The sequence below is a fragment of the Mus caroli genome, chromosome 5 (assembly GCF_900094665.2).
Source record: "Mus caroli chromosome 5, CAROLI_EIJ_v1.1, whole genome shotgun sequence".
Classification (NCBI taxonomy): Eukaryota; Metazoa; Chordata; class Mammalia; order Rodentia; family Muridae; genus Mus; species Mus caroli.
Genome location: NC_034574.1, coordinates 58839000 through 58856882, shown reverse-complemented (window position 1 = coordinate 58856882; position 17883 = coordinate 58839000). Strand labels below are relative to the sequence as shown.

The 17883-nt window shown below is 42.2% G+C and overlaps 1 protein-coding gene across 1 annotated transcript in view; it reads right to left on the bottom strand.

Moving 5' to 3' along the window:
• Ube2k (ubiquitin conjugating enzyme E2 K) overlaps positions 1-16260 on the bottom strand; it is a 59700-nt gene extending 43440 nt beyond the window's left edge. Inside the window, exon 1 of the mRNA XM_021163321.2 lies at positions 15964-16260. Coding sequence (XP_021018980.1) covers positions 15964-16026 — 63 coding nt within the window. The 5' untranslated portion in view covers positions 16027-16260. The remainder of the gene's footprint in view (positions 1-15963) is intronic.
• Positions 16261-17883: the final 1623 nt, after the last annotated feature.

Sequence of the window (17883 nt, the reverse complement as noted above, 5' to 3'; positions counted from 1 at the left end):
CACATGGTGGCTCACAACCATCTGTAAAGAGATCTGACGCCCTCTTCTGGAGTGTGTGAAGACAGCTACAGTGTACTTACATATAATAAATAAATAAATCTTTAAAAAAAAAATAAAAATAAATTTAAAAGCTATTAAAAAACAACAACAACAATCCCAAAACCTAAAGTAGTATGGGATGGATAGAGTGGCACAGAACTTTAATCCCAGCACTTGGGAGGCAGAGGCAGGCAAAACTATGATTTCAAAGCTAGCCAGGGCTACATAGTGAGACCCTGTCTCAAAAATAAAAACAAAGAAGGGGGAGGGGGCAGCAAGATTGCTCAGAGGTTTAAGGCACCACTCTTGCAAGGGTCCCCAGGTTGAGTTCCTATCACCCATAAGGTAGTTTCACAACCATCTGTAACTCTAGTTCCAGAAGATCGGCAGCACATACACACATGCAGGCAGACTACTACACTCATTCATAATCCCAGCATTGAGGAGGCAGATACCAAGAAATCCCTAAAGTTCACAGCCCGTATACAGCCTAGGCCATTTGCCAAGTTCCTAGCTAATGACAAGACCTTGTAAAATAAAATAAGTAAAATTAAATAATAAAAAGTAAAATTAAATAAAAACCTGAAGAATGATACCTAAAATTGTCCTCTGGGTTCCATTTGTAACACACACACACATACACACACACACACACACACACACACACACACACTGAATCTTCTCATTTGTTTTATCATATAAAATGTTTGAAAGTCATCACTCATACTAGAAGACACAAAGGAATGAGGATGTGGGATCTATATAATATGTACAAAAACCCTGTTTGTTCAAGAGCACTACAAAGACGACATAGAGAATGAGAAAAGCAGAAGGAGAAAAAAAAGCAACCACAGCAAGCTGAACAAACTGAAAATCAACAGCTCAAGTCAAAGAACAAACTGCTGGAGGTGCAGAGTAGGGGGGGTCACAAATCACAGAGCAGACTCTCATGATGCTCTCTGTAGGAACTCAGACCAATGTACAATGTACCAATGTATAGTGATGGATGCATGGCTGGAAGCATAAGTAAGCACAAATACAAGCAATTAAGAATTCCCTGGAAGTTACCAAATTTTCTGAACCTGGTCCTCAAAATGACATATAAGAGAAGGAACTCCAGGTCGGGCATGTTGCCACATGCCTTTAATCCCAGCACTCAGGAAGCAGAGGCAGGCGGATTTCTGAGTTCGAGGCCAGCCTGGTCTACAAAGTGAGTTCCGGGACAGCCAGGGCTATACAGAGAAACCCTGTCTCGAAAAACCAAAAAGAAAAAAGAAAAAAGAAGAAAGAAAAAAAAAAAAAGAAAGAAAAGAAAGAGAGAAGGAACTCCAGCAGGGGAAGAGAAAGGTGAGCTACTGAAATAAATCCACAGTATTCTGCCCTAAACAAGGCCCACTCAAGAGAAATATTTTATTACAGTCTGCCCTTGTATAAGGTCATAAGTAGAAAAGTTAAAAACTTGAAATTATGATAATCTAATATGAGAATGCCACTTACAAAGCTACTTTTCTTTTTGTTTTAGGATTTATGGGCTGGAGAGATGGCTCAGTGGTTAGGAGCACTGATTGCTCTGCCAGAGGTTCTGAGTTCTATTCCCAGCAACTACATGGTGGTTCACATTTATCTATAATGGGATCTGATGCCCTCTTCTGGTGTGTCTGAAGACAGAGACAGTGTACTCATATACACAAAATAAATAATTCTTTAAAAAAAAAAAAGATTTACTTTATGTGTGTAAGTGTTCTGCTGACATGGATGTGTATGCACCATGTGCATGCCTAATGCCCAAAGAGGTCAGAAGAGGGCATTGGCTCCCCAGCAACCAGAGTCACTAATGTTTGTGAGCAACCATGTGGATGCTAGGGGCTACACAGGTCTTCGACAGGAGCAACAAACTCTTAAACCGCTCGCTTCGCTGTCCCTCCAGTTCCATAGCTATTTTTCTTAAATTGCCCACTCTATGTCCACTAATTTACAATATCCCTGCAGTTGTGTGAATAGAAATGATCCCCACATGCTCATATATTTGGTCATTAGGAAGTGGTGATACTTGACAGGGATTAAAGGGTGTAGCGTTGTTGGAATAGGAAAGGCCTTGTTGAAGACAGTGTCACTGGGGGTGAGCTTTGAGGTTTCAAATGCACAAGCCAGGCCCAGTGTCACTCTCTTCCTGCTGCCTGCCAATTCTGATATACAACTCTTAGCTACCTCCCCAGAGTCTGCCTGCATGCCTCCATGATGATAATGAACTAAACTAAACCTCTGAACTGTAAGCCAGCTCCAATTAAATGCTTTCCTTTATAATAGTTGCTGTGGTCTTAGTGCCTCTCCACAGCAATAAAACACTGACCAAGACAATCCTTAAAGGTAAACTGTTAACTTAAAAAAAGAAAGAGGCAAGTATAGAACAATCAGCACAGGATTCCATTTTTGCTTTTGGCACTACTGGGGATTACCTTTATAAGAGAAACCAAGAGCTTCCTCCTCACCCCTTCAAATGAGGACAAATCTATAGGCCAAAAGGGCCCTTACCAGAGCCTGACTGTTCTACCATCTGTTCTCAGACTTCTAAGAAATAAATTGAGTTTTCCAGTATAGTGTAGTTTAATTATGACAGTACAAACTGACCAAGAGTAACAAAAGGAGCCGGACAATGCTGGCGCATGCCTTTAATCCCAGCACTTGGGAGGCAGAGGCAGGTGGATTTCTAAGTTTGAGGCCAGCCTGGTCTACAGAGTGAGTTCCAGGATAGCCAGGGCTACACAGAGAAACCCTATCTTGAACCGCACCCCCCCAAAAAAAGGACTAACAAAAGGGAAGGGAGCCATTTGTTAGCACTAGAGAACTATCCTGGTTAATTGAAGGTACAGTCCACTGTGTGATTGGGCAAACTGAACTGACTCCCCCAGAACCACTGTGTAAGAGAGAGAGTCCTTTAACTTGGGATCCTGCCTCTGCAACCCAGTAAACAAGATCTGATCTATATACCAACATACCTGATGTAATTCTCATTAAGCCAGAATTCTGCCTCAATAAATTTGAGTTACAATTGAGAAAATCGTCAGGAGTAATAAGGTGATACTGGCATCAGGAACAATCTAGTAAAGCAGTTCTCAACCTGTGGGTCCATCGGTTTGAGTTAGGGTCACTTTGACAGGAGTCGCATAGCAGATATCCTGTATATCAAGATATTTACGGGGCTGGTGAGATGGCTCAGTGGGTAAGAGCACCCGACTGCTCTTCCAAAGGTCCAGAGTTCAAATCCCAGCAACCACATGGTGGCTCACAACCATCCGCAACGAGATCTGGCGCCCTCTTCTGGAGTGTCTGAAGACAGCTACAGTGTACTTACATATAATAAATAAATAAATCTTTAAAAAAAAAAGATATTTACATAACAATTCCTAACAGTAGAAAATTACAATTATGAAATAGTTTTATGGTTGGAGTCACCATAATGTGAGGAACTGTATTAAAAGTTACAGCCTTAGGAAGATTAAGAACTGCTGCTTTAACAGATGAAAAACTGTATATTCCCTACTTTTATTATCTTTTTGTACATACGTTTTTAAAATTGATTTTGTGTATATGAAATGGATGGATGGATTTGCTTACATGGATGCATGTGCACCGTGTACATGCCTTGGGCCTACAGAGATCCGAAGAGGGCATCAGATCCTTGAAACTGGAGTTATGGACAGCTGTAAGCTACCACACCACATAGGTGCTAGTAATCAAACCCAGGTCCTCTCCAAGAGTAACAAATGCTCCTAACCACTGAGTTATCCCTCAAGCATAATCTCTGTTCATGTTTAAAATTCTCACAAAAAGCAGATAGAACTGTGTCCTTAACAAATGTTAATACAATACAAGCCCTCATTCTTAGGATAATCTTCTTTAATCTATGTCAACAAAAATTATACCTTCCCAAATTATGTCAATGTTCCTAGACTCCCATTTGGCTGGAACTAAGTTTACTTTCTTCAGCTCTGCAAACCCAACAGCTGGCTCCATCCCACATGAACACTTTGATCACTTCTAACAGCCTCATTTCTCTCAGATTTCAGGGACATTTCTTATTAATACTCTCTTACAAAATACTCTTGACAACACTGATGTTTTCTTTTTCATAGTATTCACTGATAGCCCCCAAGCTAGTTAAACTCATTTTCCAATTAACAAAAAAAAACACACCACCTTTTCCTCTTGCCCCAAGCCACCAAGCCATCATTACTAGAGAAAACACAACCATTGTTAATTGCTCTGTAAAGTGCAGACCACAAATCCCAACAGAAACTTAACATTGTCCTATGTGTCTCTGTTTCTATTAAAGATCAATCCTCCCACCCTGTTATGAATATCACCCTACCTACTCCTGTTCTTTTTCAAGGACTTTGCAACTTCCCTAAGCAATCTTGTTAAAAATAAGAAATTGTGATTATTCTCTAGCATAATCAGATTCTCCTACCCAACAACATACAATTCCCTCTATCATCTGCCAGAATTCTTTTCAAAGGTCCCTTGAGCCTGACTTCCCCAGCCTCTCTTCTCTATTCTCCTGCTAAGCAAAACTCCTCATGCCACTTTCACAGTCCATCTTTCAGTTACCTGCTCCAATCAATCAGACTTCTATTTTCACCACTCCCATAAAAACTCTGGCAAGGACAGACACCAATGGCCACTATGTTGAAAAGTCAGTGATCATTTTTCTTTCTGCAGCTAACAGGCCAATTTCTTCCTAACATTCTTTTCTTGGCTTTAGTGATACCATGCACTTCTGCTTTTCTTATGTTAACTTAGCTCACTCTGTCATGTTAGTTTTCCTATTTCAATTTCAATATGTGCAAAGGGCTAAAACCAAAAAACCAGGACATCATCCTTTAGGCAATTTCCCCCTAAATTATCCAGTTGAGGTTTTACATATATTGCCTGCTTACCTTACCTATGTCAAATCTCTCTCCAGATCTCACCTCCAGACTCATAACTCAACTGCTTGCTCGCTATTTCCATCAACATCAACATAAACCTAAAAAGGACATAGCAAAATTCTTACTCTTCTCCACTTCTTCCATCTCAGAAACAAGCATCACCACTAATTACTAGAAAAACAGACATAGATGTTTTCTAATCCATTGTGTTGTTTCTGCCTTTTCAACATATCCCAAGACTGCCACCACTCTCCTGCTCCGACTCAATTCTAACCCATCTTACTATCTATCAGCTCTTGTCCAAGTAACCTAGATCTTGGTTACTTTCCCAAATCATCTTTCTGGTTTTTTTCTTACCCTTTCCCCATAGCAAGCTAACAAATTTCCTTTCTCAACACATAAACCAATGTCAACAACTGAGACATGTAGAAAGCTCTGGAATTCAAGGTCAGCCTGACCTACACAAAAAGACCTAATTCAAGAAACAAGTTCCAGCCGGGTGTAGGGTGGTGCACTTGGGAGGCAGAGGCAGGCGAATTTCTAAGTTTGAGGCCAGCCTGGTCTACAGAGTGAGTTCCGGGACAGCCAGGGCTACACAGAGAAACTCTGTCTCGAAAAAAAAAAAAAAAAAAAGAAAGAAACAAGTTCCTCTTTTTCTTCTTTACCAATGAAAACAATGATTTCAAATGGAAAGCAATGTGTTCCGCCAAATAAATTTTGAACAGCCTCATCTGTGCATGGAGTGGGGGGCTTGTGGAGACAAGACAATCTGTAGTAGGTGTCCTTCCACGGTGTGAGTCCCAGGGATCAAACTCGGGTCATTAGGCTTGGCAGCAAGAACCTTTCTTTTTTTCTTCTTCTTTTTAGATTTATTTATTTATTAAGTACACAGTGTTCTGCCTGCATTTATGCCTGCGAACCAGGAGAGGGCACTAGTCCTCATTACAGATGGTTGAGAGCCACCATGTGGTTGCTGGGAATTGAACTCATGACCTCAGGAAGAACAGACAGTGCTCTTAGCCTCTGAGCCCTCTCTCCAGCCCCACCTTTATTTGCATGACTAAATTATATTTCTTAATCTTCCTTAATTCAGTAATACAATTTTTAAAAGTAGAATCAGAAGTTACTGAAAAGGACCTCTGAGGAAACTGTTCAAAAGAGGTGAGCGCAGCTCAGAAATGTCTGGACAATCATTTTGAGAATTTAAAAAGCAAAAAGTTCACCTTTAGGGACTATAAATTGAACAGTGTCGTCTATCAGTTGGGCATGGCACTGTTTTTCTGTAATCCCACCACTAGGGAGACTGAGATAGAAAGGTCCAGCCTAAGGCCAGGTTAGAGCAAGAAGTTTGAGACCACAGACATAGCTGGACCCTATTTCACAAATTTAAAAGATTTGTAAACTATTACACTAAAGCCACCTGAACACCTCCTTCAAACATCCCCTACTTGTCAAAGCTACTGACTACTATCTTGGTTGAGGTTGAATATTAGTATTTACATTACAATTCATAATAGCAAAATTAATAATTATGAGGTTATAGCAACAAGGGGGGGGTCATCACACACACACACACACAAAACCACCCAAACTTTGTCTTTTCCTTTAAATCCTCCAATAGTTTCCACAGTCACTTTAAATCCAAATTTCTCTTTTAAAATGTTTTGTCATCCTTTCCAAGTTCATCTTTCATTGTTGCCCACAAATGTCTGTTTTTGTTTTTTAAACTGAACTCATTCTTACTTTCAAGTCCAAGGGTTCTATAGTGAGACTGCCAAAGTCTGCCACTGCTAATGTATCAGAACACTAAAACAGGAAACAGGCCAGATGCAGTGACACACACCTCTAACCCCAGAACTAAAGAGGCAAGAGGCAGGCTGACCTCTGACTTCCAGGCCAGCCTAATCTACGGAGACACAGAGCTTCTTCCAGGAGAGCCACTGTTAGACATGGAAACCCTGTCTTTAATTAAAAAAAAAAGCACAGCATTTGGAAAGTAGAAGGAGAAATTCAAAGTCACCCCGGTTACACAGTGAAGTCAAGGCTGGCCTTGTCCCAAACACAAGTGGATGGAAGATAAAAGAGGTAGTGGGGGGCGGGGGATTTCAGATAGGTTCTACTACTGTCTGTCTGTAGAAAGCAAACTTCCAAGGTTTATATTTACAAAAACTGATTTTAAGAAATGTAATTAAGCTGGGCAAGGTGAGCTGATGCTTTTAATCTCAGCACTGGATGGAAGAGGCAGGGAGATCTGTTTACAGCCTGGTATACATAACAAGTTCCAGACCAGCCAAGGATATATATGAGACCCTGTCTCAAAAGAAAGATTAAGGAGAAGAGAAAAAGGAAAAAAGAAGAGTAATCTTTCCGTCTTTAGTTGTTATGATTACCAGCTTTCTATACGTATACAGCTATCTTCCTAAGTTTATTCAAATTCACCCTCAAAGTATACGGTTTATTCCTGAAGAACTCTCTCCCTGAGGGTAAATTAAATTACTCAACCTTACAGCTTCCCTTATGCTATACACACACACACACACACACTTAAACTAGCTGTTCAGTTTCTCACTGCCTTGGCAGGTCAAAATTTTCTCAGTAAAGCAGTGACTATGTCTATTTAATTAACCACCTAAGCACCTGAATAAATGAAAAAAATATGAAGTTAAACAAACAAAAGAACCCCACAGGGACACAGATGATGTCATATATACTGTTTAGGTGCCCCTTGAGATCTTCAAAGGTAAAAACAACAGAAGAAAGCCAAAATAATTCCCTTTTGACTATCTTGCTTCCTAGTTTTTGATGTGAGTATTCAGTTTTCTAAATAGAGAACCTAACTAAATTAGTAGCCTATAGATGTGCACCTTGACCTGGAGACCATCTTCAACAATGTATCTTTTCCTAGACTCAGAAGCAGAGCAAAATGTATTATATTTCCTCCATGGTTTGGATAAGCTCCTCAAAATTCTTACATTTATTCAGGAAAACAAGTGCCTCCTACTTATCCACAATGTGCTTAGCAATGGAGAATGAACTACCAAGAAATTGGGTCTCCACCGTCAAGGATATATCTCCAGTTTGGGGTCTTTGGGGGGTGGGGGTGGAGGGGTGTTTGTTTTGTTTTCAAGGCAGGGTTTCTCTTGTGTAGCCCTGGTTGTCCTGGAACTCTCTGTGTAGACCAGAGATCTACTCAGTGACTGCCTGCTTCTGCCTCCTGAGTACTATCTTGCTTCACATCTGGCACATCCCCAGTTCTTAAGAAGGCACACAAAGGATAATGCAGCAACTCACAAAGTAAACAGCATAGGACAAAAAGTATGATAAATCCAGAGACATTAAGGGAAAAAGGCCTGACAGCTGGACACAGTGGCACACACGTTTAATCCAACACTCCAGTTCAAGACCTGTCCTAGACAGTGAGTTCCAGGCCAGCTAGGGCTACACAGTATCCTGCATGGGGAGGAGGTCTGTCAGTCTGACATACATAACCACCTAGGTCTGTAGATATAACTGAATATGAAATAACATGCCAGGTACTTGGTTTGCATGGAAGCAGAGATGTCTTAGGGGAGCACTTAGGTTAATTTAGAAACCAGACATGACATGAACCTGCATTCGAGAGGCTAAGGTTAATTTTAAGCACTTTCCCAAATAAAGGAATAAATAAAAGTTTATTTATAAGACAACTATTTATAAAAACACTTAAACTACATCCAAAAACTTAACAAGAAATCAGAGATTAACACTGCTAGGCAATGGAGGCACCTGCCTTTAATTTTAATCCCAGCACTTGGGAGGTCTCTGCAGGCAGATCTCTGGTCTACAGAGTAAGCACCAGGTTAGCCAGGGCTACACAGAGAAACCGTCTCAAAAAACCAAAATAATAAATAAAAAATAAAAGATTAACCCCTTGATGCCCATCTATCCCTATGCATTATTCTGTTTGGCCATCTGCCCCAGATGTTACCACATGACAACAAAGCTCTTAGTTTAAAAGATTAGGTAAACTCAACACATGGAGTCTCGAAGGAGCTAAGTTCTGTGACTAAAGCACAAACATTAACACCTGAGTTCAAATTCCCAAAGCCCATGTAAAATGCAGTACGCCCCCTCCCCGCCGCGCGCAGAAACTTCTGAGCCAGTTAGCCTCTACTACAAAAAGAACAAAAAAGACACCCTGTTCCAAACAAGATGGAATGGCAGAGACCAACATCTGAGGCTGTCTGTCCTCTCACCATGGTATGTCTCCTCCTATGTGAGACCCTAATTATAAAGCTCACACTTTTAATTACTAAATTTACTATGTCACAATTCAAGAATCAAGTGTCTATGCTTCCTGACACGTTTAAATTCTTACATAAAGATGCAATAAATTCCTAATATCAATATGTTACTCTTTACACTGTTTTCAATATTGAGCCTTTATAGTATTACTATAAAAAGTATATTCTTGTGGAATGTTTACATATTGTGTTGGAGTTGACAAAATGTTTAAGTTCACCATTAACTAGCTCTGTGTCAAGGACCGCCAACCAAACTCTTTGGGTCTCAAATTTCAGTCTTACAGGTAAGGAATTAATTATGGTAGCTTTGGACTCTTCAAAAAAATAAAAAATAAAAATAAATTTTAACTATTTCTAAAACTATTATTAACTACAGTGGATTTGCAGTTTATTTGGGGTGTTACTGTTTGACTTTTTAAGCAGGGTCTGATGTAACTCAGACTGACCCTAAACCTCTAATCCTCCTGTCTCCAATTCCAAATGCTGGGGTTACAGGCATGTCAACCATACCTGGAGATTTGGTTGGTTGGCTGGTTAGTTTTTTGGGATTTTGTTTTGTTTTGGAAGGGTTTCTCTGTGTAGCCCTGGCTGTCTTGCAACTCTCTCTGTGGACCAGGCTGGTCTTGAACTCATAGAGATCTTCTGTTAACCTCAGTGCTGAGATCAAAGGCATATGTCACCACCAAGACCAGGCAGGATTTTGGTTTTTTTTTTGAGACAGGGTCTCTTTATGCAGCCCTGACTATCTTGGAATCTGCTATCTACACCAGGCTAGCCTCTAACGGCCTCTGACAGTATGGTAAGTACTACAATTAAAGGCGTGGTCACCAAACCAGGTGGCAGGTTTTTGTTGTTCTGTTTTTAAACAAAAGATTTCAAGAGCCCTCTGAAATAGCTTAGCAGGTAAAACTGGTCTGCAAGCCTCATGAATCCTGGAGCCTGCAGTGGAATCACCTCTCTGAAGATGTCCTCGGACCTATGCAGACAAAAATTTTAAAAATTTAAGGGCATTTTTCATAAACCTTCTAACTTGGAGTATAAACTCATGTCTACTCTTCTATTCAAGCATACGAATCTGCTCTATGAACTCAGAAAAGGTAGAGCATAGAGAGTGTCATATAGCTTTTATCCCAGAATTAAGTAAGCAGTAAGCTGAAAACCAACAAGCAGAGCAGGACATGATGCAGGCCTTTTAATCCCTAGCACTTGGTAAATAGAGGTAAGAGAATCTGTGAGTTCGAAGCCACCCTGGTCTACACAGCCAGCCAAGACTAAATACAGAAACCCTGTCACAAAACGACAACAAACACCCCACCAGGTCTACACAGCACGTCAACCAGGGCTACATAGTGAGACGCCCCCTTCTGAAACTTTTAAAAACAAAATGAGAACAATAACTCGGGGTAAAGTTCCTATGGCACAGCTAATATTCTGCTTCTTGGTTTCAGTGCCAGTCATACTGTATATATGAAAAAGCTTTTCTCCAGTCAGAATATAATTTAACAACTATGCTGAGTACAGGAAAAGACCTATCTGTCCTAAACAGAAAAAACAGTGTCTTCCCGACCCTGTCTCTCTCACCTGGTTTGTGCTAAGACCTGAAGACCCTCTCAACTTTCCTTTTGACTCCAGTCCAAGAACTTCTTCCATGCCCATACCCTCCAAACACCCATGACACTCAATTTTTTGCACCTAGCTCCCCCTACGCTAGTGCTCACAATAGAAGCCGCAGTCTTACAGATGTTCCGAAAGCTCTCTACCACTCCCTGAACTGTACTCAGTCCTGACCCAGCACTGCTACATAGTTACCTACCCTCTATTTACTACTCTAACGCTCATTCTAATGATGTTATGTCTCTGGGGAGTTGAGAGCAGCATGCCCAATATGTTCACAGAAAATAAAAATACACTTTACAGGCTGGAGAGCTGGCTCAGCAGTTAAAAGAGCACTGACTGCTCTTGCACAAGTCCTGAGTTCAATTCCCAACAACCACAGGGTGGCTCACAACCATCTGTAACGGGATCTGATGCCCTCTTCTGGTGTGTCTAAAGACAGCTACAGTGTACTTACATAAAATAAATAAATAAGTCTTTAAAAAAAACTACACTTTACAAAGCAAACATTTGCCAGAGATCAAAGCTGCTCTTTTGCAGTGCTGAGGAGAGAATCTAGAACGTCCCACAAACTAGACAAGTTTTCAAGACTGAACACATGTCCCACTTCACAGCCTTTTTTCATAGTAAAGAAACCTGTGGGTGGTAGTGGCGCATGTGTTTAATTCCGGCACTCAGGAGGGAGAAGCAGGCAGATTTCTTTGAATTCCAGGCCAGCCTGCTCTACATAGTGAATTTCAGAACAGCCAGGGCTCTGTAAAGACCCTGCCTCCAAAAAAAAAAGTAGGAAATGCAATCCAACAATCACTTGTACACGATTTTGTTTTTGAAACCAGTATGTAAGGCTGCTATATCCAATTCACTTCAGAACCTCATAAGACACACTAAATAACCCTCACAAAACAGGAGCTTATACAACTGGGAAAAAATCTACTACAGAATTCTAGAAATTGTCAGCAAACTATAACTAATAGAAATGTAGGTCCAAGCTGGGCCTGGTGGCGCACACCTTTAATCCCAGCACTTGGGAGGCAGAGGCAGGCGGATTTCTGAGTTCGAGGCCAGCCTGGTCTACAAAGTGAGTTCCAGGACAGTCAGAGCTACACAGAAAAACCCTGTCTTGAAAAACTAAAAACTAAATAAATAAATGTAGGTCCAATTTTAATAATTAAAAGTATGCCTAGCTGGGCTGGAGAGATGGCTCAGTGGTTAAGAACACTGACTGCTCTTCCAGAGGTCCTGAATTCAATCCCCAGCAACCACATGGTGGTTCACAACCATCTGTAATGGGATCCAATGCCTTCTCCTGGTGTGTCTGAAGACAGCCACAGTGTACTCATATATAAAATAATTCTTTAAAAAATCCAAATTCTTAAGCCATGTTTACAAACAAATAATTTAACTTCTCTGAAGCTCCATGTTCTCAGGTGGAGCGTAGGAGATCCAATGCAAAGACCTAGTGTGAAGCAGACAGGCAGTGAGGTTGTTAGCCTTTACTCCCAGCACAGGAGGCAGAGGCGCCTGGGATCTCTGTAAATTCCATGCCAGCCTGGTCTACAAAGTTAAGTTCCAGGACAACCAATGATACAAAGAAACCCTGTCTCAGAATCCCAGCACTTGGGAGGCAGAGGCAGGCGGATTTCTGAGTTCCAGGCCAGCCTGGTCTACAGAGTGAGTTCCAGGACAGCCAGAGCTATACAGAGAAACCCTGACTCGAGAAAACAAAACAAAACAAAACAAAAAAAACAAAAAGAAACCCTGTCTCAAATAAAAACAAAAACAAAAACAAAAAAACCCAAACAAATCAAAACAAAATAGAACTAGCAATGATACATAAACAATAGTAGAAGAGGTATTTTGTAAATGGCAGCAGTAATAATTGGTAGCAACAATGCAACCTACAAATATAAATTAATGCTTAATCTGTTGATCCTCATAATCAGCAATTTACTTATATAACAGGACTCAAAAACTATAATGTAGATATGTTTTCTCATCTGAGCACATCTAAACCACTCCTTAAAATTCAGTCATATTTTAGAGTAACAAACAAAAGACCAATCTTCAAATAGTAGTTTATGAAAAACTAGAGGCTGCCTTTGTTAACATTCACATGACTCAAAATCCACGGGAGGTCTATACCCTGTGCCCAGTCAAGCAGCTTTACCAATTTTACCAATTTCCCATAAATCCTTTCACCTGTACTGACAACTACATCTCGCCTTTTGACACAAATCTTCCCAGTATCTAGCTACTCATCTTTCATGTTTATGAAATGGTTTATATTTTAATATACTTAGCAAATAACTATTTAAAGCCAACCTCTTATAATCAGAATCCAATGAATGTAAGCTATCTTTGGATGGTTTTGTTTGTTTTTTTTTTGAGACAGGGTTTCTGTGTTAACAGCCCTGGAACCGCCCCCACCCCCACCCCTGTAGACCAGAAGAACCCTGCCTCTTCCTCCTAACGGTATACACCACTCCACCGCACCCCACCACCCAGCTATTTCTGTCTTTTGAGGCATGATCTGTGTCTCCCTGGCCATACTGGAGGGAACTCAGAGACCTGCCTGCCTCTGCTTCCCCAGTGCTGGGATCAAAGCAAAGGAGCATTCTGACAGGTCAGCTATCTTTACAAAGGCATTTAAAAAAGGGAAAAAAGTCATCAGGTCCACCAAAATTATTAAAACACTACCAAATGAAAAAAGGAAATATATAGACTGCACTATGGGTCCTTCATTGAGGTGAAAATCAACACAATCTGTCTACGGAACTGGACTTGACTTACTAAAATGTCAACAAAAGAAACTATCCGTGAGGATAAAGCTATACGTTGTGTGTGTGTGTGTTTTACAATATTAAATTTCATCTGATCTTTTCCAAAACATTCTTTGCAACTTAGTTCCTTGAAATGAGTTCCCTGCTAGGTTTTTAAAGGGACCATTCTTGAATAACTTGTATTCACATTTCCTATTTTCTTCCTGAGATCCATTGACAATTTTTTTAAATCTTGTACGTGAGGATGAGCTTTTATTTTATTTGCATGTATGGGTGTCGAGGCCAAAGGAAAAACCTCCCATGTGGGTCCTGAGTCTGAACTCAGGTCATCAGGCAAGCCACCTTTACCCCTGGAGCCACTTCCTTAACCCATCAGTTAAATATGCACTGCCAGAGCCATACAAATGCTGAAAACCTTCAACTTAAACACCAAACACCATTGGGAAAAGTCACACACCACACGAAGCAAAGAGAATATATCGATTTTCAGGGCAGTAACTTGACACTTTTAGATAAAAGAAAGCATGAGAAGTCTAAAGACTCCTACCACCTTATTATAGATGTTTGAGGTCAACAAGATTAGGTATTATCTTCCATTAAGAAACCCTGCCACGAAAAACCAAAAAAAAAAAAAAAAAAAATATATATATATATATATATATATATATATATATATATAAATAAAAACACAATCCCAAACTAAGTTTGCTTATTTAAAAAGTTTAAATCACGGTTAAAAATCTGTGAATACAGCCATTCACACTGTTTCTGCATTGTTCCACAAAAAATACAAAGTCATGCTTCCATTCAGAGTTTTGGCAAATGAATGCAGAGGTCAGAGTTCATGCTATGTAAAATAGATCACTACTTACTTCTTAGTATGCTCACTAAATCTGCTAATATTGTCATTTCAATTTTAAGTGACTTTCTACAAGTCTACTGGGAAGATGGCTAATGATCTGCAAGCTGGAAGGCACAAATATAGGTGGAGAGCTACAAGATTTGTAACAGTCCCTCATGTGCTTAAAAGGCTTAATTTTAAAGATCATAATTGACATTATCAAAGCATCAAACAAGCCTAGAAGAAAACCATGTAAACCCTGAAAAAAAGTAATTACTTACAGAATTTTGTTGTTAAGTTCAATCATAGAAAAGCTAGCATTTTTGTCGATTTAGTTGGAAAAAGTTGTACTATTACTTTCACAGCTGAGTAAAATTATTCAATCACTCTCAGTATTTCACATAAATAAATTTGGCGAGCATTAACGTACTTAAAATTTGCAGGACTTACAAGGTAGTAGGAGTTTTATTTTTCTTAATATGCTATTTCCTGCTATAATATTGTGTCAAAAAAATAAACCTAACTCAATAGTGAGCTACAATAACGTGTATCTGATGAAATCCCTTGTTTTTAATAGGCCTGTTTTTTAAAAGTGAGACTCAAGTTAACTATGAGGGACATCATAATGAAGTTTCACAGTACAACACTAGTCACAGAGGCATTGCCCTAGGAGAGCCTGACACTGGTAAACAGTATTCTGAAATAGGCTACTCGGACACTCCATTATTCTCCCTAATTCAAATCATTTAATTAACAAACAACTTGCCTTTGACCAGACTGAAAGCTTTAAATGTCAACGATGAGGCCTAGTTACGGGCTGGGTCCGTAGAAAAGAGATCATCATCTCATTCGGAATTAATTTTCTATCTATAGTGGAAATTGTTTCGATTCCCTTCCCATTATGTCTCCCTTTCCCCCAACACTACACTAGAAGGGAGTAACTCAGTCTTCCCCTCGTCTATACCTAAAGACTGTGGAGGTTCCTTCCCCAAGGAGAGGACAGCAAAGGCCCCGGCCGGCGATCTCCAGAGCACCCCGAAAAGCGTGGGCCTGGGAGGTGCGCTGCGGCCGGGGGATCCAGTTACTACCTTTCCCCTTCCCCCAACCCACTTCCCGGGTTTTCTCGGCCTGCTCCTTCTTCCCCACCGCCTAGTCACACTTCCAGATGTTGCCGCCGCCGCCACCGCCGCCGCCTCGGGGCTCCCTCTAGAGCTCACGTGCCCCCGACGAGTGCTTCGGCATCGGCCCTCCAAACCCCGTTCCTCCCCAGGCCGGCCGGCCGGCCGCCCGCGAGACCGCCTCTCCCAGGGCCCGGGGAGGGGAGGGAAAGGCGGCGGGAGGAGGAGGGGAGACCGCCGCTTCCCCAGAGGCAGAGAGGCGGCCGCAGCGAGGCCGGCCGGGGCCCGCCGGGGGTCGCGGAAAGAAGGGGCCCTGCCGCCCGGGGCTGAGATGGGGGCGTCCGGTAGCTCGTTCCTGACCTCCTCGCTCTTCAGCACCTCCTTGAACTCCCGCTTGATTCGCTGCACCGCGATGTTGGCCATGTCTCTGCCCGCAGCTGATTCGTACCCGCCTCCTCCGCCACCGCTACGACCACCGCCACCGCTGCCACCTCTTCCTCCGCCGCCGCCTCCTCCCTCAGCGATTCAGACCCGAGCACACGAACGCTGCCACTGCCACCCTCGCCGTCGCGTTCCTCCTCACTGTAGAATCACCTCCGCGCCCGGCCACCAAAATGGCGCCGGGTCCGCGCATGCGCACCACGCTGACCCGGCCGGACGGCGCAGCCGCTCCAGTGGGAGCCCCATACGTCTCCAGCAGCGAGCCCGCGCTGCGCAGCGCCGCGCCGCGCGTCTCAGCCGGGGCTTCGGCCGCGTGGCTCCGCCCTGCCGGCGGCTGGGGCCAGGAGGGTGCGGCTTCGCGGCCGGTCCGCGGGCTCTGGGCCTGCCGGGTCCTCCCCTGCCCCTCGGCCTCCTTTACGGGGAGGCCTCCAGTCCCTAGGCTGGGACCCGAGGTGGGAGCCCGGCCTGGCGGGTGTCCCCGGCCCCAGCCGGGCCGAGCCCCGCTCTAACTCGGCCAGACCCAGAACCCACGGGCTCGAGGTGCCTCCCTGTGTCTAGCGGAGGAAAAAGCTATGCAGGAACTGGGTCCTGCCCAGCGTCCGTTGGTAAACCCCCGGGAAATCCACTGCCGTAGCTTTTGTTCTGGAACCATGATAAGGCAACTATTATTCGGTCATCTCAGGTATTACAGATGTTTAAGGTTGTGTAATGGTTGCGTCCCAAGGCTTGTAATTGATACAGGCGTTGCCAGAAAGAGGCCTGTGATGGGTTTAAAAGCCAGAAGTTACATCTTTGCCCTGTTTAGATAATCAATGCTGAACTGCAGAACTAACGTGTTTTTCAAACTTGAAAGTGCCTCAGAATCCCTGGAGAGCTGGTTAAGATTGTTAGCACCTATCTCTAGAGTGTGGATGGACCTAAGAATTTGTATTCCTAGCAAGCTCCCTGCTGCCTGTTTTTCAGCGGCCACGCTGTGGGAATGGCTGGATTAAGCATGTGAAGAACTGTATTTATTATAGTGACAGTTGAAGAAATAGAAGGCCGAAAGAGCTTTAAACTTACAAAGGTGTTTGGCGCTTGTAGTGAGTAAATATAGTTGAGTGGAGAAAAGAGAAACGAGTAAAATTATTTAATTGAGCAGTAACGTGGAGAGGCTATTTGAAAGTGGTTAGTAGAGTTTAAAACAATATGGTGTGGATGCTGAGAGGTACTTTGAAAATAACATTTTGAGCGCCAGGCATGGCGGCGCACGCCTTTAATCCCAGCACTCAGGAGGCAGAGGCAGGCGGATTTCTGAGTTCGAGGCCACCCTGGTCTACAGAGTGAGTTCCAGGACAGCCAGGGCTATGTAGAGAAACCCTGTCTGGAAAAACCAAAAATAAAAATAAAAAAAAAAGAAAGAAAATAACATTTTGAAATTATGAAGGTGTTATTGTAGGAGTATGTTTCATGTATTCACCTAATCGATCAGTTCTGTATTCCATTTTAAGACTAATGCCAGCTGAGTGTGGTAGTACAAACTTGTAATCCTACATTGGGAGTCAGAACCATCAGTTCGAGATCATGTTTCCCTCGTCTGTGAGATAAGGAGGTTGTTTAAACTTCTAAGAGTTCAAATTTTCTTTTTCTTTTTAGATTTATTCATTTATTATATGTAAGTACACTGTAGCTATGTAGCTATCTTCAGACAGTCCATAAGAGGACATCAGATCTTGTTACAGATGGTTGTGAGCCACCATGTGGTTGTTGGGATTTGAACTCAGGACCTTCGGAAGAGCAGTCAGTGCTCTTAACCGCTGAGCCATCTCTCCAGCCCCAGTTTAAAATTTCTGAAACACT